Source organism: Camellia sinensis, chromosome 8, assembly GCF_055761805.1.
Source record: "Camellia sinensis isolate YWXY chromosome 8, ASM5576180v1, whole genome shotgun sequence".
Taxonomy (NCBI): domain Eukaryota; kingdom Viridiplantae; phylum Streptophyta; class Magnoliopsida; order Ericales; family Theaceae; genus Camellia; species Camellia sinensis.
In genome coordinates, this window is record NC_138968.1 from 41,817,804 (window position 1) to 41,842,231 (window position 24,428).

The 24,428-nt window shown below is 37.8% G+C and overlaps 1 protein-coding gene and 1 pseudogene across 1 annotated transcript; both read left to right on the forward strand.

Moving 5' to 3' along the window:
- The first annotated feature begins 3,018 nt into the window (after positions 1-3,018).
- Positions 3,019-5,845, forward strand: LOC114269448 (expansin-A8). Its single transcript, XM_028210769.2, has 3 exons — positions 3,019-4,204; positions 4,595-4,907; positions 5,263-5,845. The coding sequence occupies exons 1-3, from the start codon at positions 4,060-4,062 to the stop codon at positions 5,564-5,566; spliced, it is 762 nt and encodes a 253-aa protein (XP_028066570.1). The 5' UTR covers positions 3,019-4,059; the 3' UTR covers positions 5,567-5,845.
- A 6,568-nt stretch (positions 5,846-12,413) lies between these two features.
- On the forward strand, positions 12,414-16,485 carry LOC114269447 (expansin-A8-like; annotated as a pseudogene).
- The last annotated feature ends 7,943 nt before the right edge of the window (positions 16,486-24,428 follow it).

Consider the following 24,428-nt stretch of genomic DNA (forward strand, 5'->3'; position numbering starts at 1 on the left):
TCAGCCCATGTGAGGTGATTCACAACAAAACCTACTGCCAATCTTGTCACGCCCAAATTCAACACAGTTTGCATCTCCTCGCTAAGACGCTGCATCCCTTGAAAGCTAGAGATAATACACCAGAGATACAAGAGGAGGAGGGAATCCTACATCCTCAACTCAACTCACACCACTCTCTGATTTGGAGAGAACCGCTGCTCCTATCTCCTACAGATCTCTTCCACACTTCCTGTCTCGGATGTCTTCAGCATAGTCTGCATCTCCTCACTGAGATGCTTGCACCCCCTGAATCTAGAGATAATACACCAAAGATATAAGAGGAGGAGGGAATCCTACATCCTTAACTCAACTCACACCACTCTCTGATTTGGTGAGAGCCTTTGCTCCTATCTCCCACAGATCTCTTCCACGCTTCTGTCTCGGATGCCTTTACTGAGACGCTATGCTTGAACTTGCGTAACCAAGATATTTTGACACCCCCTGATTGGATGTCCTGCACCTCCTGCTTGGGATACCCTTGCATTACCGTGTAACTCCTTGCAGGATGAACACTGGAGCAACTAGAAAACTTCAGAGTTTGACACATCAACATCCTTAATTTTCCTTGCTCGGAGCTTATTTCTGAACAACCAGCCTTTGCTTTCTACACTTCAGAACAACTTCCCAGCGATCTCATACGCCCGTTGTCTGTGCTGCAATCCCTGATGTTCGGTTCTGTCTCACTTGTACGTCCGTACTGATGTTTGACAGTTAGCCCTTCTGCCAAGACAACTTCCACCGGTCTGTACAAGTTACCACTATGCAACTCCGTGCATAGTGCTCACACCCATGGCTTCTAGTCTCCCTGCGTCACGCATGCTTGAGAGATCTGCATCAACTCTATCATCTACTGCCATGGAACTAAAGAAACCACCATAGAGAAATAAGACTTGCCACTCCTTGGCACGCACTCCTGCGTTTTACCTGTCTCAATTTCTCTGTCTGGAAGTTTCTGTGAACTGTCAACAACCCGTTGCTGCACACTCTTCTCGCGCCTCTGTACGACACTCTAGCGTACCCTTGCACTGTTGCACGTCTGCAATTGTACTTTTGCGCTTAGTATGCTCCTCTGCAACTATTGTTCTACATGTCCACATACCATTAATACCTTCTTGTATACAGTAGCTCCAACAGCCACAGTATTTCCCTGAGCCTGTACTGGTTGCCAAATCATCTATCTGTCGATGAATGGTCTTCTCTTTTGATTGAACCAGATCCTCCAACGAACTCCGGAGATAATCATTTCTGCAATCCTCTGATCACCCCTGACCAATCTTGATCTCCCTCGATCTGCCATTTAATCAAGCCTGATCTCTTCTGGTCTTCAATGATCTATCTCAATCTGTATCTGGTTGTCCAATCTGGTCAGAATCTGCCCATTCTAACCTCTTCAGTGAATCCGCAGCGTTCCACAATATCCGGCAACCTTCCTTCGACTATTGAAGATGACAAACACCCATGTTTTGACAATCTTTCCAAACCGTTCAGAATTTCACTATTCTGACCTCACGGTTGCGTCCGGAGCGGTCCGTTTAGCTAGAACCAATCTTTGCTGCATTTTCTGGGACCTCACTGAAAACTATCCCCGAAAACTGGGCCACACCACAATTTTCTGAAAATTCTGGGCCAAATTGCAATTTTCAGAAGTTCAGGGAATAGTCCGTGTACTAACAGAATATTCTGTCCACTGCCCCTGACGCCGTCTGCCACTTTAATCTGCCTTCTTTTTACAGAAACTCCGTCTTCAAAATCTGACCGTACGGATGTGTCCGGAATACTCCAAATAGTCGGAAACCTCTATTGAATCACCAAAAACGTACCTCAAATGGCTTCGATCTAGCCAAAACATTTTGTACGCCTCAGATCTGCGGTTGTACCTTCGCCACAAAGCACTGGATCCTTCCTCATGCGGCTGCACCATTGCCGCGTAGCACTGGATCCCTCCCTGTATGCTGACGTGGCAGATGACATGGCTGCCACGCGTCACTGACCTGGCTGTTGACGCTTCTGCTGACGGGGCTGCCACGTGGATGACACGTGGCGTTGATGATGACACGTCGCTGCTGACGTGGTACGCGCGTGCCTTACACGCGCCTTCCCCCACTTACCTTCTTCCTTCCGCCGCGCGTGGGGCGCGTGCCTGCGACTGGGACGACGCGCCAACTGCCTTCACGGCGCGTGGGGGCACGTACCGCGACTGGGATTCACGCGCCACATTCCAGAGGCGCGTGAGGGCACGTCCGGTCTCCATTGGGTGTCTGCTTTATATTTCTGGACTCCTCTCGTCGAGCCCTTGCTCCTAGTATGCTCAAAATCTGATTTCGAGCAATACGATTTCTGGACAGTTTCAAACATCGCACTGTTTTTGTTTCGAAACGCCGCCGACGAGGCTCTGATACCACTTGTTGGGATCTGGGATCCCCCCCAAGACCTTATAGAAATTATTCCATGCAGAAAAACACACCCACACTCAAGGAGACACAATATTTAACGTGGTTCGGCCTCAATGCCTACGTCCACGGGAGAGTAGCCGGTTATCACTATAACAATGGAGATATTACAGAAAGATTACAATAGAGGAGGAGCTCACACTCTCCTCACTCACACACTCACCCGTCTCCCTCGCTCACACCGAGGGAGACGGTCTCTCCGCCTCACATATCTCAGCTTGCTCTGCTCTCACTCTCTCTCTCTATTCAACTCTCCCCTTAACCTCCATTTATACACTAACAGAAAAGGGAGAGCTTGGCTGTCCTTGCACATGGCCAGCTCCTTCTCCACATGTTGCAACTTCTTTCACATGGCCAACACATGAGAAAATATCACCTTTGTGCATTTGTAGGTTGGCAAGCTTGTGCACTCACATGTGAAGGGAATCACCCCTCACATGGGATGATATCCCACAAAGATTTCACCAAAGTTTTTTGGGGGAAATTTATGATAAGAAAATAAAGTGTGACGGAAGTTCAAATTTAGTGTGATTTGGGTTATATATATTATACATAATGAATCAAGTTCACACACTTCATTTTTTTTGTCATTTTTTAACTACTTTTTTTGACTTCGTGGTATTATTGTGTTTTTCAAAATGGAAATTGTAATATAATAAAAATTCTCATTCTCAGCGTTACAATGCATATCTTGATGCCATTGCAGGAGTAGGTCAGAGAGGACATATTTAGACACGGTCCACTAACACTTGGGAAATCATAAATTTGATAGGACAATTGAATTTTTTAAGCTCTAAACTCTTCAAATCTTTAAAAAAAAATGTGTTTACTAACAATGCAATAGAGGCTTGGAGTACTGACACAAGATCCTCTATCCCCAAAATCCCTCTCTGTCCCAACACACTGTCAGCTGCCTAATTGTACTTTGAGATTCTTGTATCCCAAAATTTTCACCATATCATATGGTTGAGAGTGCATTCGAACAGAGGGCATAGATTATGAGTCAAAGTATCCGGTGCATCTTTTAGAAATACGCAAAGTAGCTACAAATCTGCCCCAAACTCTCCAATTAAACCTGTCCACATTACCCATTAATCTAATCACTTAGTTGACTGTGTGATTTTAGTCGAACGAGAGGAGGGAAAAAATAAAAAATTGTCCAAATAAAAGACATATAATCCGTAGTACAGAGAGAAGGAGAGGAAAACAAATAAATAAATCACATAGAGACAGTTGTGAAGTGCATGTGCTTTGTGGGGTCATGTGAGCTTTGCAGTTGGTAGTTTAGTCAGAACATTTGCATGTGCAACTTTGATCCCTTGTACATGACCTTGAAAAACATTTTGATTCAGGTTTTGTGCTTTTGGCCATCTTTCAAAAGTGAGCATGTCTAAGTTGTCACTTTCTACCATACAACAGTGCCCCCATCTATCTAACCCCCTCAGAGTCCTCAACTTGGCCTCCATTCCCCTATTTAAGTAAAGCCCCATTTCCCCTCTTTGTACTAAGAAGCTCTTACCGCACAATCTTCTCTCTCTCTCTCTCTCTATATATATATATATATATATCAATGGCTATTCAAGTATTCTCCATTGTTTCTCTTCTACTCTTCTTCTTTTTCGATTTATGCCTCCGCGGCACTTATGGTGACTATGGAGGGTGGCAAGGTGGTCATGCCACTTTCTATGGTGGGGGTGATGCATCTGGCACAATGGGTAAGTTGGACAAATTTTCCATTTAGTACAGAAAAAAATACAAATATATAAATAAATAAATAAAAATTAAGAAAATGCATAAAAAATGTAGTATTGTCAGCACTACTCTTTCTAGTGGCCCCGTTTAAGATGAATATGCAGTGTTGCTATTTTGAGCACATATCTGTAAATAAATAAAATATGCGATTTTAGAATTACTGATTTAGCAGAACAAAATTGCATTGCTTTGACCCATAACTTGACATTTTACTTACCTTGAGTTTTAGTCTACTAAAGTGACTTCTGTTCGAGTTTTATAAACTTGACGGTTAAAAGAATGACATTTTTCTAGTAAAATTTGATAAATTTGATGTTTTGGGATTCTAATACTTGATGATTTTGGTGTGGCAGGAGGTGCATGTGGGTATGGCAATTTGTATAGCCAAGGCTATGGCACTAACACCGCAGCACTAAGCACTGCTCTGTTCAACAATGGCTTGAGCTGCGGGGCATGCTATCAGATCAAATGCAACAGTGACCCACAATGGTGCCTCCCTGGGACCATCACTGTGACTGGTACAAACTTCTGTCCACCTAACCCTTCTCAATCTAATGACAATGGTGGGTGGTGCAACCCTCCCCTCCAACACTTTGATCTGGCAGAGCCTGCTTTCTTGCAAATTGCTCAATACAGAGCTGGAATTGTTCCAGTATCTTTTCAAAGGTAAGGGTTGCTCTCTAATTACCCTCACAACTTTGCTAGTTGCACTGAACACACAGAAGGGTGTGGACCCAGCACCACTCTATGTTTCTCTTGTGTCATGTAGAACTTTTTATATTTATTGTTCTGCAACTAGTATTATATACATATACCCTCAACATTCCCGAGTCAAACAAATTAACTAAAAAATTAGTCAAAGCAATTTGCTTAATCTGTGCTAGTTAATTTGAATATCAAATAAAGACCAATGAGTTTGTGATGTCTTATCGAGTGTGATACTCAGATCAAGTCTTACTGTCAGTAGTTTCTCCCTTATTTAAATTAACTAATGAATATGGTTGTGTGGTGGTCTTGACAGGGTGCCCTGTGTGAAGAAAGGAGGAATAAGATTTACAATCAATGGCCACTCTTACTTCAACCTGGTCTTGGTTAGCAACGTTGGCGGTGCAGGGGACGTCCATTCAGTGTCGATCAAGGGGTCCAAAACAGGGTGGCAACCCATGTCAAGGAATTGGGGTCAAAACTGGCAGAGCAACTCCGTGCTCAATGGCCAATCTCTGTCATTTCAAGTCACTACCAGTGATGGAAGGACCATTACTAGTTACAATGCAGTGCCGGCTAATTGGCAATTTGGCCAAACATTTGAGGGGGGTCAATTCTAAGTTTTCACAACGCCATGGGTTAAAAAATTTGTACATGTTCAATTTGAAGGTGGGTAGGCATGGGTGAGACTCAAGGAAATTTAGAGTCTATTGCTGTGGTGGCTAACTAGCACCCGCTTAGGCCTATACTCGTATAAAGTTCGTGGCATAGATACTTGTAAAAAGTGATATTCAATTGGAAGCCTTAGATTGAAATCAAGGCCATATGAATATCATATAATGTTTGTAGATTTAATGACAAGTTGGAATAGAAACCCTATTTGAGGCAACTTTATATCAGTGAAATCCTTTAATACATTTACCTAATTTCTTTATTTTGATGTGTTATTTTCTTAATGTAGTTTTTTAATTTAATAAGAATCAATCAATGACAACAAAGCTCAATTTTAATTGTCAAATTTATTGTTCCATCAAGTGATTTGATGGGAAAGTGTATATATAATTCTCAATTTAACTGTGACACAAAGTTGTGTCTAGTTTTATTCATTTACATGATTTTAATAAAGGAAAATGCCCCAGACCCTCTTTCTCCACCACTCCCACCACCCCCACCCTCACGTAGGGATGGTGATTGAAAAAAAAAAGCTGACCAATGAAAAAACAGTGGGAGTCGTGGGGGTGACCCCTCAATGTCCTTTAATATAAATGCTTTTAGTCGTAATAAAATGACAACAAAGCTCCCAACAAGGGGAAAGAAAACTTTTTCTCAAATATCTTCTTTAAAAAATTAGTTTTAAGAAATTATGTCACAAAAAAGTAAGTTAAGTTTGGTTTAGTTTTAAAATTACGATTTAAGTAAAATTTTAAAAAACAAAATATATAAATAAATAAAATTTGATTTTTTTTTTAATGGAGTTTTGAAAAGATTTGGGTTATAAATTTTGAAAAGAATTTTTGAATTGTGTGTTTGGTTATGAGTTTTTAAAATAGTTTCTAAATTCTGTTTGGTTATGAATTTTGAAAAAAAAAAAACAAAAAATTAAATTTTTTGATTAGAATTACAATTACAAAACTAAGCCAAATACGACCATAATTTCTCTTAGCGAAAAGTTTTTGTTAACATGAAAGTTACAAGAATAAACTAAATTCTATTGTACTTGTGTTTCTCAACTCAACAATCTTGTCTTAATTATTAGGATCGACTGTACATATCCCTTTATTTCAATTGATTTCAATTGAAAATTTTATATTAAGTTGTTTATGATAATCACCAATTAAACTAATTTAATTGAATTATTTCTTCACCCATCTTAGACAAATAGGGTTATGGAAGTTTTATCACTTTATATTACTTAATTTCTCTAATACCACTGAAATATTCTTCTTTCTTTTCTTTTAATTTCACGGATTGTATCATATTAATTTAATAAATAACGGCGGTTAAGTTTAATGGGCAGAAAATCAAATGATGTGTCAATTTGGTCTCTGTAGTTTATAGAATGTGTCAATTTGATCCTTGTAGTTTATAGGAAAGTCAAAACAACAGGGACCAAATTAACACATCTTGTAAACTACAAGGACCAAATTGAAACATCATATGATTATCCGTCCATCAAACTTAACCGCCATTATTTATTGGACTAACATGACACAATCCGTAAAATTAAGGGGCAAAATTGAGCAAATTGAAACAATAGGAACCATAATGAAAAAAAGGTAAATTATAGTGACTACCACTGTAATTTGCCCTAAAAAAAAAAAAAACATTATTTGATTAAGGTTTTGTGATTTTTGGCTTTTTCTCAAATGTTAGCATTCCTAATGCTAATGTATATATAGTATATATTCTTAGATATATTAGATATTGATTTCCTAGATATTTTTGTATTGCCATAGTTAAGTTTCTTATAGGATACTATTTCTCATAGTTAGGTTTCTTATAGGATACTTTTTCTCAGCCTATATATACAGGCCTTCTATTTATTATATAAGATTAATTAATTGAATATAATACATATTATTTCTTCTCTCTCTCTACTATTGTAATATGGTATCAGAGCGATAGGTTAAGCTCTTGGTGTTCTTTGCTTTACCGGCAGACGACAACCTTGCATTGGCCACCCGTCGAACCTCAACCTATTCCACTGTCATATTTTCCTATCAGTATCGCTTCATGGTGGTCTCTTCCTTTGTCTGTTGGTTTATTCCTACCCCAAATATCTCTATCATATATATATATATATATTTTACTCGCAATCTTTTTTTTTTTTTTTTTTTTTGTGCTTCTGCTCCACTCTGTCTTTCCATCTACTTCAACCTCAAATAGGTTTCTATCTTCAAACCTATTTGAGTTTGAGGGGGGCTATTATACCTATATCATGATAAACATGGTTATACACCATGCAAACCACCTAAGTCATCCCATGTGACCCACAACTTAAGCCGCCCCCTATGGCACACCACCCAAGCCACCTCATCTGGCTCACAACCCAAGCCACCCCGGCCCTTAGCGCACCACCAAAGTCGCCCTCTAGCGTGCCATCCAAGCCGACACACTCAGTCATCTGTTGCCATCATCGTTCAGCACCACGTCATAAGTTATGTGTGTTTCACGATTGCTGATTCAACATCCAATCTCTATAACAGTCCGACATGACCCCGTAAACTATTCCAACATTGATTCTAGCTAGTTCCTTCAACGGTCTGGCATAACCTTAAATTGTCCCGACATTAGTTTCGACCAGTTCCTACAACGGTCCGGCACGACCATAAACTATCTCCCATAATTAGTTTCAACCTCTAATCTATTTCAAGTGCCCTTGATGTCACGCCCCAAACCCGCCCCTAAAAGTTTGGGCATGACCTATTCGGAAACGGACATGTAACCTGGTAACATAACATACGGGGCCTTATCGGAAGCACGAAAAAATGGAAATAATGAAACAAATAAACTCCATTGAGCTACTTCTACATGCCAGGATCTCATTCATCACATGCATTATAGTGGATAGATAAAGTTCCAACTATAACCCGGAGCATATACATACACATTTACAATGCCAGCCCCATGATTGGGCGTATAAAAAAAAAATGAACATGAAAGTATATACAACAACCTTAGAGGGACACCCATAAGCAAGTCAACATCTTAACAACTTGACAAAATAAATGGCTTATACAGTGCCTGGACATACGAAGGTTGACAAAAGAAAACGGACGTCTTGGCTAGGACTGACCACCTGGTTGCTGACCTACAGAAACAGACATAATAGAGAGTGAGCCGGGCTCAGTGAATAGTAATACATAAATAAAATGATGCTTAACTTGAAACATAATACATGTCAATGTAATAGTATGATTCTGTGCTAAGTACATAACGGCCTTAGGCCCAATCTTGCAACATAAACTTGATGGCTACAAGCCCTTGAAATGTGGTGGCACGAGGCCCTTGAAACATTGGCATAAAGCCCTTGAAACTTGTTTGACCTTGTAGTATATTCAAACTTGTAACATATACTTGAAACATACCTGAGCATACTTGAACATCATTCATTAATTCAAACGGAACATATTATAACTAGAGTGTTTCTTGTTGTATTCTGTCATTTTCGTACGCTTAACAATAAGAGACTAATTCACATTCTCATGAGAGTCACATAATAATGCTAAACTTTGCACTTATATCGTAGATTCTGAATAACTTCCAATTCATAAGCAACATAGCAAAATAATTTCAAATTCATAAGGATACACATGGCTACTCTTATATTTACTCAAAATCTATTCTTCAAGAATGAACATAAATTCTTTTGGGTAAATGACTTAATTCACGTGTTCTATTAATCAATAGTATACACCGTTGTTTAATCGTTCTTATATGTTAACATAGTTGCCTTGCCTTGTAATTAATAGAGTCCTAATGGTAACCGTTACATCATTCCCACGAGTTGACATAATTAACGTAAAGTTAATAGGACAAAGTAAGCACATTTTCATTAGATTACAGATGACTTTATCGGTTTCACAATTCCACCGTTCGGCCCTTGGCCTGAGGGGTTCACACATTCACGATAGCCTTTAGGTTTCATAGATTCACAACTCATCACATCGGCCTTCGGCCCTTTGGATTCACAAGTTCACAAGTTTGGCCCTTGGCCTCATAGCTTCATAATTTCACAAATGGCCCCTGGCCACATAGGTTCATAGTTCACAAATGGCCCCTGGCCACATAAATTCACAAGTCGGCCCTTGGCCTCATAAATTCACAAGTTCACAAGTTTGGCCCTTGGCCTCATAGCTTCATAATTTCACAAATGGCCCCTGGCCACATAGGTTCATAGTTCACAAATGGCCCCTGGCCACATAAATTCACATATACATAAATTAGCTTTTGGGTTTCATAGGTTCACAATTCGGCTCTTGGCTTCATAGTTTCACAATTCACAACTCGGAAATTCATACTTCACAAATTCGAGATGCATATTTCACAAATCCTTTTTGATGTTTCCATAATTTCACAATGTTCCTCATATAGCATACACCTTTGGTGTTTCCATAATTTCACAATATTTACGCAGCATACATAACATACATGTCAACATAATTCTTATGACGAAGATCATAACGTCGATAACAATAATCATTAATGGTTAAAGATACATCGAAGTACTACTACTCACAGTGCTACAACGGAGTGCTTGGCCCTCCTGAAGTATGCCCTGTACACATATATAGCTTAGTCATTAGTTCTCTTTCCTTCCTTTATTATTCTTCACAAGCCTACCATTATCCATCCATTATACCACAATTTCCTCCATCTTAATATATCTATATATAGAATAGAAGATTACCATTCTTACAAACACAATATGGAATTTTTAATCAATCACTTCGATTTCAAGATAGGAAGGAATTGTATGGACATCTTCCATATTTTTCCAAAAATAAATCATTCTCTTGATTTTAATAACTAAGCAAGCCCACAAGTATTTAGAAAAATAATTTGGGATTAACCCATTTTGGAAAACTCTATATTTTAGGTCACAAAAATCAAAGTCAACATAGTCAATACCATCTCACATAATCACTACAATTCAACATAAGCAACATGATTCAACTCAACATCATTAAATATAATTCAACATAATTCAAGAGAAATTCTTAAATTCCATTTCAACATTCCAAAACCAAGTTCATATCATTCATATCATTAATAGATTATTTCCCCAATTTCCCCTTCACATGCTAGCATGAATTCCAATATTCATAACAAAGTTCATTCGCAAATTTTAAACATAATTTTCAAACATTTCCAAATTCTAATTAAACTTGAACACATATAATTCAATACCTCAATTTCATTATGCTACTTTCAATTTGGGCCAAATCATCGGGTATCATCATTACTCAACCTAGGGTTTCAAGAAAAATGAGGATTTTTAACAAAAATTCACACTCCTTAAATTACCACTTTTAATTCCAATTTTCCCAATGATTCTACATCTAGGATTCACAATTCATCATTTTAACCCACCAATTTAACTCCCAACATCTTCAAACCATAAAACCCCAAATCTCATACTATACACTACAAGCTCTAAACATGGAAATTTTGTATTTAGATAATAAAATGTCACAAATCTATCTATGGATATAAGTATTGAAGAGTCAAGCAAAGAAGTGAGCTTGAGAAGAAGCCTTCACAAATCCAAGTTCTAATCGGGTAAAAACATTGATCCTCCCTTGTTCTCCATCCTTGATGCCAAAAACCATGGTGGATCATGAGCAAAGTAAAGGAATTCAAGGATTTGGGGCTAGGGTTTCGGATATGGAAGAGGGGAGAAGAAGAGAGGAAAAGAAATTGCAAGAAATGGCCCCAAAATCCCGTTTTTAGAGCTGCTGTCCCGCACAGGCCGCACGTGCGGCGCTATTCCCCGCACGTGCGGCTCTGCTTCCAGCACAGATGTGAAAATTTCAAACGGGTATAACTCTCTCATCGGGACTCCGTTCTAGGTCGTTCTTGTGTCCAAATCGAAGCCCCGGAAATAAGATTTCCAATGGTTCTAACCTCACATTCAAATTCAAAGTGTGGAAAAAGAAAAGGACAAATGAATGACGGCTGATCGTAGATTAACTATTCGAATTAAATTCGTTGGTCCAATCTTACTTTACCATCATACCACCACCTCAAACAATAACCCAAAATAAGGTAAGAACATTCCAAATACACTATTAAGAATGTCAAAAATGAGCCCATGCTCGAGCGGAGGGTAAAAAAAAATTTCAAGCCGATACAATAAAGGTCGCCATAACTCAGCAGATAATTCTTTAATTCCGATAGATATAGTTGAATTAAAACACATTAAACCCTAATTAAATAAGGATGACTTTCTATACGCATTTTGGGGTCATTACACTTGAGCTCCCGTTTGGACTTTGCAATCTAGTTGCTTTTTATTTTATTTAGTTTTATTTCATGTTTTAGTTTCTCTCTCCAAACTTAAGATGTTTATACTACTTGAGTTTAAGGGGAGATGTTAATGTATATATTGTATATATTCCTAGATATATTAGGTATTGATTTCCTAGATATATTTGTATTGCCATAGTTAAGTTTCTTATAAGATACTCTTCCTCATAGTAAGGTATCTTATAAGATACTCTTTCTCAGCCTCTATATGCAGGCCTTTTAGTTATTGTGTATGATTAATTAATTGAATACAATACATATTATTTCCTCTCTCTACTATTATAACAACTAAGTTGTCACTTTCTACTATACAACAATGCCCCCATCTATCTAACCCCTTCAAAGTCCTCAACTTCGGCTCCATTCCCCTATTTAAGTAAACCCCTGTTCTCTCTCTTTGTACTGAGAAGCTATTACCACACAATCTTCTCTCTCTTTTCTAACATCTCTCTCTCATCCTTTTCTCTATGGCTATTCAAGCATTCTCCAATATTTCTCTTCTCTTCTTTTTCTTTAATTTATTCCTCCGCAGCACTTATGGTGACTATGGAGGATATGCTTATGCCACCTTCTATGGTGGGGCGATGCATCCAGAACAATGGGTACGTTAAAAAAAACTATCCATGTAGTATGGAAAAACAATGCAAACATGAATGATTACATTCATTCTAAATGGGCCTGCACTCCACTAGAATATATGCAATGATGTCAACATTGCATTCTGAGCACATTTCTACGATTTTTTTTTTTCTTCTATTAATAACATTACTTATTTAGCACATCAAAATAGCATTGCTTCGACACACAACATCACATTTTACGTTTCCTAAATTTTATCGTACCAAAATGACTTTTAGAGTTTTATATAACTTTCCCATAAAAAATTTACTTTTTCTTATACATGATGATTTTGGTGTCACGGGAGGTGCTTGTGGATATGGCAACTTGTATAGCCAAGGCTATGGCACTAACACTACAGCACTAAGCACTGCTCTGTTCAACAAAGGGTTGAGTTATGGGGCGTGCTATGAGATCAAATGCAATGATGACCCACAATGGTGCCACCCTAGGACCATCACCATGACTGCTACAAACTTCTACCCACCTAACCTTTTTCAATTTAATGACAATGGTGGGTGGTGCAACCCTCCTCTCCAGCACTTTGATCTGGCAAAGCCTGCATTCTTGCAAATTGCCTAATATAGATCTGGAATTATTCCTGTATCTTTCCAAAGGTACGGGTAACTCTTTAATATAAGGCAATTTCTGCTATTTGTGTTTTATATAACTTTCTGCTATTTCATTTTGACAACTATTTTTTTTTTGGATAAATTACAAATACACCCCTTGAGGTTTGCTTAAAATATAGATTGCCCCCCGTGGTTTGAAAAATTACAAATAGCCCCTTATTTGAATTTTTTATTTAACAGAATTAACTAAAAAAATGAAATTCATAATTGCTCTCCTATACAATAATAAAATTACCTAAATTATTAATTGAAACATATTTTTAACATCATTAAAAACTGTTAATTAGCTTGATGATTTATTAATAAAAGGGGCGATTTGTTATGAAATTAGAAACCTCAAGGGGTGGAATGCAATTTTCAAAACTACAATGGGCGATTCATATTTTAATCAAACCTCAAGAGGTGTATTTATAATTTACCCTCTTTTATTTTGGTTACCCTGAACATCCTCAAAAGTCAAACAAATTAACTAAAAATTTAGTCAAAGTTATTTGCTTGGTTAGATCTATTAAATTTGATTAGAGAATAAAGACCAGGGAGTTTGTGTGTAACGCCCTCAAAATAAGACATAATCCAACCATTCAATAAATCCATAAAACATAATAGAAATATCATCTTTTCAATCATCAGAGTTTGTATTACGATATATATTACATGTTTGCAACAAAATGAATGCCCTACGGGCTTACAGCTTTCCAAGTCATTACTTGGTTACAAAAGGGTCCTAGCTCTATACATGGAAAGCCCTAGGCTTGAATATACATATAAGATCAAAACGAATAACAAAAGGGAGTCTTCAACTCCAAAACCTCCCAAGCTAAGATCTCGGAGGCGTCATATCACCTGTACCTAAAAATGGTGTCCCAAGTAGGGTGAGCCAAAGCCCAGTAGAGACATGCTAAACAACATATGTGAATTAACTAAAACATTAGCATCCGATAAATGTTTAACACTCGTAAACCAACTTACATCAAAACCACTACAAATCGACATTGATATCCTAATCAATCCACTTCCCTTTATTTATCAAAATCAATTCATTTACTTAGCTCATTGTTATTCAAACAATTCGAAACGAGACTACAACTTATTTATCAACACTTCAATCATAAACATCATTCATACACTTCCATTCACTTGCCATTTTACGAAACTACGTCCGAGGGAACCGACACCCAAAGATATATAAGATTTCGGGACTTTCACCCTAGACACTCCAGCCAACTTAATTATCAATGGAGTCCATCCCCTATCTCCTCCTAAACAAAAGAGTACATCCCATATCTCCTCCCAAACAATGATATATATGCAATGTATTTAAACACGCTGTCATATACAATGACCAATTAAATCACATATTCAATGTGTTAATCCAACCGTCATATTCAATGACATAATCCAATTGATTAGTTTCAATTTACCTAATCATTATGCATTTTCTACAACAATCATGGCTATACTTTACCGATAGCCCAAAACAGTTATTTCTAAACAGATAAATAAATCTATCAACAAATGATTTATCAACTTTACCATAGGTGAGTGATTTATCAATCCAACTACACCATTTAATCACATTTTTCCCAATCTCATAATTTCCAAACCAATTTCATATTTCCACACTTGATTTCATTATTATACAAATAATTTATTTAATTCAAATTAGGGCATTTTCCCCCTTTAACATACATGGTACCCAAGACCCAATTTCACCAATTATATCCAAGCAATAACATGTCCAAGACCTCTCATACCCATAGGGAACCCAAATTAGAAAACCCCTTATTCAAACATTTCAATTTCAAACCCTAACTTTACCCAAACTTCCCAAATCCCGCCATTTATACCAAATGATAAATATCTATGTTAAAACCCATATAGGAGAGTAGAATATCCCTACCTCAAGTGTAGAAGCCCAAAGGAGAAGAGCCAAGCACGAGATAAACTTCGAAAGTGATGAAACCAACTTTTACTCGGTTGAAAATGGAGATCTTGAATAGCTCAATCTTTTTATCAAAGGAAGGAGGGTGAAGAGATCACTAGATCTAGGTCAAAATGTAGAGAGAGTGTGTATTTTAAAGAGAGAGGCTCTCAACTTAGGGTTTTGGAAAGTTTTAGAGAGAGAAATGACATAAAAAGTGATTTAAAAAGTCACTTTCGCAATCTGATATACGCACAGTCCGCTCGAGCGGAGAGGTTGACGCTCGAGCGTCAGACACATAAATTCGACCTGCTCGAGCGCAATAAAGGCCGCTCGAGTGCCAAGACACAACAGCAAGGCACTACCCGCTCGAGCGCAATGAGACCTGCTTGAGTGTAGAATACACTCGCCCAGTATTTTACAGACTTCAAATAGTCGCTTGAGCGCCAGAGGGGCCACTCGAGCTTAGACCCGCTCGAGCGTAAAAAACTCCGCTCGAGTGTGAAAAACACTTCTGCAGTATTTTTACAGACGCACAAAGTACTGAATGAGTGCAAACCCCGCTTGAGCACAAGAAGACCTGCTCGAGTGTATGACCAAAATTTTGGACAACAAGGTTCTAGACCAATTAGCAACCAACCTGTTCTAAACACGCCTGAGACAATCAAAAACCCAAATTCAAAGGGTAAGAAGAGGAAAAGACATAAACAACAACATTAAACCACAAGACCTGAGTCCGGAACGCCATAAAAGCCGGGTCAAAAATCGGGATCGCTATATTGTGCTCTTATATTGGGTATGATACCCGAATCGAGTCTTATGTTAGTATCTTGCCATTCCTTTAAATTGACTAACAAAAATGGTTGTGTGATGGCCTTGACAGGGTATCTTGTGTGAAAAAAAGAAGAAGTAAGATTTACAATCAATGGCCTCTTTTACTTAAACCCGGTCTTGGTCAGCAATGTTGGCGGCACAGGGGCCACCCAGTCAGTGCCAATCATGGGGTCCAACACTAAGTGCCAACCCATGTCTAGGAATTGGGGCCAAAACTGGCAGAGCTACTCCTTGCTCAATGGTCAATTTCTCTTATTTCAAGTTACCGCCAGTGATGAAAGGACTATTACTAGCAACAACGTGGCGCCGACCAATTGGCAATTTGGCCAAACATTTGAGGGGGATCAATTCTAAAGTTACAAATTTTGTATATAGTGTTGAATTAGAGGATGGATAGGCTTTGGAGAGACTCAAGAAAATTGAAAGTCTATTGTTGTGGTGGACTAATAGCTAACTAGCACTCGCTTAGGCCTATGTGTAAAGTTTGAGTGAAAGTTACTTGTAAACAGAGATATTCAATTGGTAGCCTTAAGTTGAAATCAAGGCCATATGAATATCATATAATGTTTGTAGATTAAATCCCCAAGTTGGTATAGAAACCCAATTTGAGGCAATTTTATATCAATAAAATCCTTCGGTGCATTTTCCTAATTTCTTTATGGGTAAATTACATTTTTCACCCCTGTATTGTTTACCAAATATTATTTTAGTCCTTACACATGAAATCATAACAGTTAACTCCCTGCACTTTTGGTCAAATCTTTGATCCCCATATATGAAATCGTCACAGTTAACTCTTTGCATTTTTTATCAAATCTCACTTTGGTCCTTATATAAGTGTCAATATCCCCCTTCGGTTACTCTTTTGTTTAAATCTTTAACAGAATCCAGTCATGTGACAATAATGTGTCTATGAAATAAGGATAAGAGAGGAAAATCATCTCCATTTTCTACCAATGCACATTTTGTCCCCACATATACATCAAATTATGATTGTATTAGGTTAAACCAAAACATTGATTGTGAACGATTAAGAAAATGAACTAGGGTTTTGCATAAAATGGAATCACGAAACTCTTTTTTCCACAGTAACACAGTCTTTTGTCTATTCCTCTTTTTCTTTTCAATTTCTCTGCTACCTTTTTTTTATTTCAAAAGTTCTATTTTCTTACCTTTAGTCTCAATTTTCAACATATGAACATATATATATATATATACACACACTAGGGATATGAGCCCACCCGATCGATGTGCTTAAAATATAAATTTTAATTTTAAATTGATAACATATTTTTTGTCATCCCAATTAGGCAACCCAAGATGGAGGGTGAGTTGGGTTATTAAAAAATAATTTACAATATTAAAAAATAATAAACACAATATTCAGAACAAAACAAAACAATAATTATCAATATAAAAGTAAGAGAGATAAGAAGAGAAAATCAAACATTGAGATTTATAGTGGTTCGGCACGCCGGGCCTACGCCCACTCCCCAAGGAACCTCCTTAAGAATTTCTTCACTATCAAAATGAATCAATACACCACCAAGGCTTCACCAAGCTTGTGGATTTTACATAGGTCTTGCTTTTATCTATTGAGCCTCACTCAATAACAAATGTCTTACCCTTACAAAATTTTCTCACAAAATAATGAATAAAAATAAGAGGTACTTTAACCCTCTTTTACAATAATTTTCTCACAAAGAGTAGATATAAAAATGTAAGAACAAAGATTACACTTAGATCTGAAAGTGAAAGAGCATAATACAATACACTCAAAATTTTGGAGCGCACAGATTTTTTCTCTTCAAGTTCTTGATTTTTCTTCACACAAAACACTTCTATTTATACCCAAAAATATACCCGTTGGAGAGGCAAACGCTCCTCTGACAAATCACGAGGCACCTATTTGTTTTCAACTTTTCATCATGTCGCATCCTTTCCTTTTGTCAAACATTGTGGCTGAAAGTTGAACAAAACTTACTAACATGTGGGTTTTGACTAATATATATTGTATATATATAAAGAAATAAGGTAAAAAAAAATATGCCTGCAAAATCCACATTAATTTATATAAAGATGTAGCTACAACATTTCAAATTCAAACTTCAACATATGAAATATGCTGCAACTTTGCAGCCATTTCTTTTATATTATATCAAATGTGTATATATATACCCCTTCTAAAAATTTTGTAATTGTTGAAGAGATTAGAAATACACTTGCCAATCATCTCATGTGAGTATATCAAAAGGAAACAATTCAACATTATCATATTTATCAAAATAATACAACCAATCAATTAATTTTCTCAAAATAATACAATTAATCAATTTTAAATTTGTCAAAAAGTGAATATTGACCAGCCAACCAATCAATCAATTTTGTTAAAAAAGCGAATAGTGATATTTTCAAAATATTTCCATTTAATTAATATTTTTAACAAATATATCATACAACCTATATTTTAAATAGATAATATTTTGTGTCAAATAATATAAAATATGTATATTAAAAAAATCTAAAATTTTTAAATAATGTAACGCCCCAAAAATTGGGCAAGGTATATCTATTTATACAACAAACCCACCTGATAGACAAACACATATATCTAGCTAACTATTCCATACATCCATTTCCATTTAATCCCAAATACCAAATACATGCTGTTTACATCTTAATGCCCCAGTTCCAATCTTAAGCATGCATTTTACAACAAGTATAAAATGGAAGCCGAACAGATAATGAGTGCCGTACAGGCTTACAAATTTATCCAAGAACATTCTTGGTTACACAAAATGGAGTTTCAACTCAATGCAAATACAACCTTGGGCTTACATTCAACAAATAACAATAAAACAAAAATGAAGCCTCAGCTCTGAGTCCTTCCAAGTCAATGCCTTGGCGGAGGCATAGTACCTGTACCTAAAATGGTTTCCTTTATAGGGTGAGTCACAGCCCAGTAGAGATATACTACACAACATATAAACCATGACAAGACTAAAGAGGAGTATGCTCATGCCATGCTCATGATAAAATAATTTATCTCTCTTTTTATAAAGCATGCAATGCTGAGATGCAACAACAGATATAAAACCATTTCCATTTTAAACCATATCTGCTACATGAATACAGGCTCTGTGAATCTCTATGTGAGTATCTGCAAGTAGGCCCTAATGCACTACCACTGTCATTTTTACCAGTAAACTGGAAGGCTCGACACCTAACCGTGCGGTTCTACACCCCCTACCCAGATTCACCAAGCATTTATCTTTTCGAAAATAGATACATTTCCAAACATTTCTCAAAGAAAAGATACATTTCCAATGAAATAAATGCAATGCAATGTCCAATGCAACAAATGAGGAATGTGGTTCCATTTACCTAAGTCTCATGTATTTCTACAACAATCATGATTATCCTCCACCGATAGCCCAAAATAGACATTTCTAAATAGATATTTAAACAATTAAATTCCAAAAAAATTTTTTTGATAAATACAATCTATTCCACATCTTATCAAATATGAACAACTACACTAGTTTTCATATCACAATCACGTCTGGTAACCTCTCACAGTCCATTTCTAACCATGTCGATTTTATTCCAACAGATGCATTAAATAAAATAATACCGTTAATGCCCAAGAAAACATTATTTTCTTTCCAAACTCATTCTCTGTAACACTTGTGTCCTTCAAAGCTTTTGGGAAGTGTATTCGAATCCTTTAATTTTATTTTGAAAATCCTTGGTGTTGTTATAGGTTGGTTTTAGAGGAGTATAATCCGATTTAAACTTGTTGGGTTTGGTTGTTCGCACTTGTTCTTGTCAAAAGTTCCTTGGAGACTTAGAAATTCTATTCTAGGGTCGACACCAGCCTTTCTAAGGGTCAACCCTTACCTGTTGGTGAAGTTTCTGGAAGTGTTGTTGGAAAATAGGGTAGACACCAGTCTGTGGAGGGTCGACCCCAGCTTGTCTAAGGGTCGACCCCCTTGCATGCTGTCAAACATAAGTTTCTTCATAGGGTCGACCCCTGCAGAACTTTTTCCAGATTTCAGTTCGATTTTTGGCCCTACTTTTTGGGATTTTGACTTGATCTTTTGGGTTGACTTTGGGACTTTATTTCATTATGACCTAGCACTATAAATAAGTCTCTCGCTTAACCTTTTCTTTACTTTTCTTCTCTTTTTCCTTCTCCAAGCCGTGAGTCACTCTCTCCCTCTCCAAGATCACTTTTTGCTCAAAGATCTTTAGATCTACTCTCTTGGAAGCATCTCCTTGCCTTACTCCTTTGAGATTAAGTGTAGAGCTTGTCAAGAGCTTCGTTTTGATCCAAGTAGAAGTATGTTCCGACATCTTTGGATTTCCAACCTTGTTTTGCTCATCTTCTCTTCTAAGCTTAAGGTAGGGATTTTCTACACTCTAATATGGCTCTTAACTTAGTTATTTGCTATTGTGTATAGATGATGAGATTTGGTTATGATTTGGACAAATTTAGGATTTGGGTGTGAAATGAAAATAGGGGTATTTTATGAATATGAGGTAAATGAGTATGAGGCTTGAATATAAGATCATGTTGTGCCAAAATAGTTGATTTTGGTGTTTGGATTGATATTCGGAAAGAGGGAGATTTTTCCCTAATTTTGATTAAATTATTATTTTGCATAAATAATTGGGATTAGCATTGAAAATATGAAATTGGAAGGTTATGGGTATAGATGGTGAAATTAGATATGTATTATCTTACAGTTTTGGAAGTTGTGAATAAACTATTTATCTTGAGATTGAATGTCTATTTAGAGATAAATGTATTGGGCTATATGTGGAGGATAACTGTGATTGTTGTAGAAATTTCATAAGGATTAGGCAATTTAATGCTAATCAAATGTTGGTTGTTATTGCATATGACTATATTTATAAATACATTGTATATGTATGTTTATTTGGGAGGAGAAAGGGGATGGACTCCACTAAAAGCAAGTTGGCTAGAGTGTCCTAGGTGAAAGACCCGAAATCATATATATATGGGTGCTGATTCCTGCGGACGAAATATCCGTAAAATGGCATATTTGAGAAAAGATAAATTAGTGTCGATTCCCGCGGATGAAATATCCATAAAATGGCAGATAGAAGTGTTTATGTGTGTTTTGTATGATTGGGGAAAAACCATTGAGTTGTAGTCTCAATTTGGTTATTGATAGATAATGAATTTGACTCATGAATTGAGAAGTATAAATAAACTGGAATTGAATTGAATGAAAATGGATTAAGGTGTGAACAACTTAGCATGATATGAGCATGCAAGTTTGTGGATGTTTTGGTACTGGCATTGTTTATGCATATGGTACTTATACCTTTGCTAAATCTCATATATTGTGTTAGATTATTTCTACTGGGTTGTAGCTCACCCTATATGGGAATACCATTTTCAGGTGCAAGTGATATGCTTCCGCCAAGGCAATAGCGTGAGGGGAACTTTTAGGAAGCAAGAGCTTCTCGATTATGTTTTGTTATTTGTATGATTATTGTTTGTAAAGCCAAGGGCCTAAGATGTAATGAGCAAGACTCACTTTGTGAAACCAAGCAATGACTTGGGAAGATGTAAGCCTACATGGCATTTAACTGGTTGTTAAACAGTAAACTCTGATGAATGAAAGTATTGTATTTCTGTTATATTCTTCCGCATGATAGATAGGTTTATTGTATTATTTTGGGGGCGTTACAACTTGGTATCAGAGCGTACCGGGTTTAAATACTTTGGGTACATGGGAAGTGGTTAGGACCACAATGGGTTTGTCTCGCTTGATTGAGACGTTAGCATGTATTGTATGCTTATGTGATAACATGTTTATATGCTTATGTGAGTATGGGATTTGGTTCCTAAGATGTTGATTGAGTCTACATTTTATGGAAGTCCTATAGGAAGAGCACTTGATCACTAGTATTTCTAATTAGAACTCTAGCAATGCCGTGGGACGGTCATTATTTGGGAATAAAATTTGTATGTGTTTCTGTGACTATGTGCTTGCATAGAATGATTTATTGTTGTCCAATGTGTTAGGACACAAGTGAGTTAGCGTCGTCACATTTGTGAATGTGCTAATCTCCTGTTACTACCTTTATTAGGATGTCTAGATGTGGACGTGGTGGTGGTAGACGTGGTAGACCTATGGGGCATGAAATGCCAATACCGGATGACATTTCAGCATAGGAGGAAGGAATTGGTCAAGCCAATGTGGCTGAACCAGTTGGTCATCAGGCCATGGGCGCTTAGCTCGTGAAATGGCAAGAGCATTGAGGGAATCTATGGACATTCTCAAGGCTGAGAATCAGGTCCAAGCCCAAGTAGCTAAAGCAGGGCCATCTTTTCTGAAGAAGGAGTCCTTCCGATCGAATCCGGATGAGTTTGTGGGTGATCCCATGGAGCCACTGAAGGCAGATGAGTGGCTAGAACAGTTAGTAAAGACATTCGAGATGCTTGGCATCGAGGATGATCAGTTGAAAGTGACCTTGGCGTCTTTCTAGTTGAAGGAGGATGCGGGTCAGTGGTGCAAGTATGCGCGTGGGCGCATTAGAGGAACTTGGAAGGCTTTTGTTGAGGCTTTCCAGGATAAATTTCTACCTCCCACAGTTAGGGAGAAGTTGAGAGATCAATTCTCTAAATTGTTGCAGTTGAACACGCCAGTGGCTGAGTTTGAGGCAACCTTTACTAGTCTATCGAGGTTTACACTTGAGTTGGTGGCGACTGAGGAGCACAATTGTTTGGAGTTTGAAAAGAGGTTAAGGACCGGGCTAATGTATAAAGTTGCCGGTTCCATGACTAGAGATTATGGGCGCCTTGTGCAGTCTGCAGCCCACCTTGAAACTATTATGCAGGCAGAAGATGAAATGATGAGGGGCTCCAGAAGGAGTCAGGATAGTCAAGGAGATAGTAAGAGGCAAAGGGGTTCCTACCCTCAGCAGTCCCAGGGAACTCAGTCGAGGTCCACTTTTTCAAAACCGAGTTCAGGTTCTGGGAGAGATGGGCAGGGAGATTTTACTTGCTTTAAGTGTGGTCAGTTGGGCCACAAGTCTCCAGCTTGTCCTCAGAGAGGAGGAGGACAGCGAGCAGCATCATTTTCGGCTCATTTTCAGAGCCAGAGTCAGGGAAGAGGCCAGCCGCTCACTTGTTATCAGTGCGGGTAGGCGGGGCACCTGAAGAGGTTTTGCCTACAGTTGGGTGGTACACCTGGTGCATCTGGTTCGAGGCAGACACATAGTTACGAGCTGACACAGTCAGCACAGGCCTCGAGAGCCAATCAGGAAATCTCTTCGGCTCAGTCTGTGCATCAGGCTTATGCTCCGAGGGGAGAGCAGGTTGAGCAAAGGCCTACTGGACGTATGTATACAATTGTAGGGCCAAATCTTGTACCTGCTCCTTCTGTAATGAGAGGTACCTTTTGTTTTGCAATTCAGTTGCTAATGTGTTGATTGATACGGGTGTATCCCATTCTTTTATTTCGTATGCATTTACATCATTTTTGGGTTTAGAGTTGGCACAGTTAGCATCTCCTATTTGTGTAGAGTCACCTATTGGTGGTTAGACTGTCTTGAGACAGGGATGTCGCGGTTGTGACATCGAGGTTGCTGGTCGTCAATTACCTTTTGCATTTGTATTGATTGACATGCTTAGCTTTGATGTCATATTGGGTATGGACTGGTTATCATCATACCGGGTTATTACAGATTGCTACCGTCAGAAGGTTACTATATGTACCTTGAGCGGTGATTGCTTTTATTTCTTGGGAGACCGGGTGGATAGAGTCTTATCACCAGTATATGATCCGCGTGGGCAGGGTGAACTTAGTTGTCTTCTTGTTAGCTTTTTGAGTAGTGAGTGTGATGAAATTCGGGTTGAATTGCCATGGGTAGCTTGTGAATACTCGGATGTTTTTCCCAAGGATCTTGTTAGTTTACCGTCTCACTGAGAGATCGAGTTCTCTATTGATTTAGTGCCTGGCACGGCACCGGTTTCTATGGCTCCATATAGATTTGCACCTGCTAAATTGAGTGAGTTAAAGATTCAACTCTAGAAATTGTTAGATAAGGGTTTTATTCTCCCTAGTACTTCATCTTGGAGAGCGCCAGCTCTCTTTGCTAAAAAGAAAGATGGAGCATTACGGCTTTGTATTGATTACAGAAAGTTGAACCGGGTTACTGTTAAGAATAAGTACCCAATGCCTCGTATAGATAATCTGTTTGATCGGTTAAAGGGGTCTTGTTGTTTTTCTAAGATAGACCTGAGATCGGGTTATCATCAGTTGAGGGTAAGGGAGGAAGATATCCTGAAACGGCATTTCGTACGCGGTATGGCCATTATGAGTTTCTTGTGATGCCTTTTGGGCTAACTAATGCTATGGATTTAATGAATCAGATCTTCCGTGAATTCTTAGATAGTTTTGTGGTTGT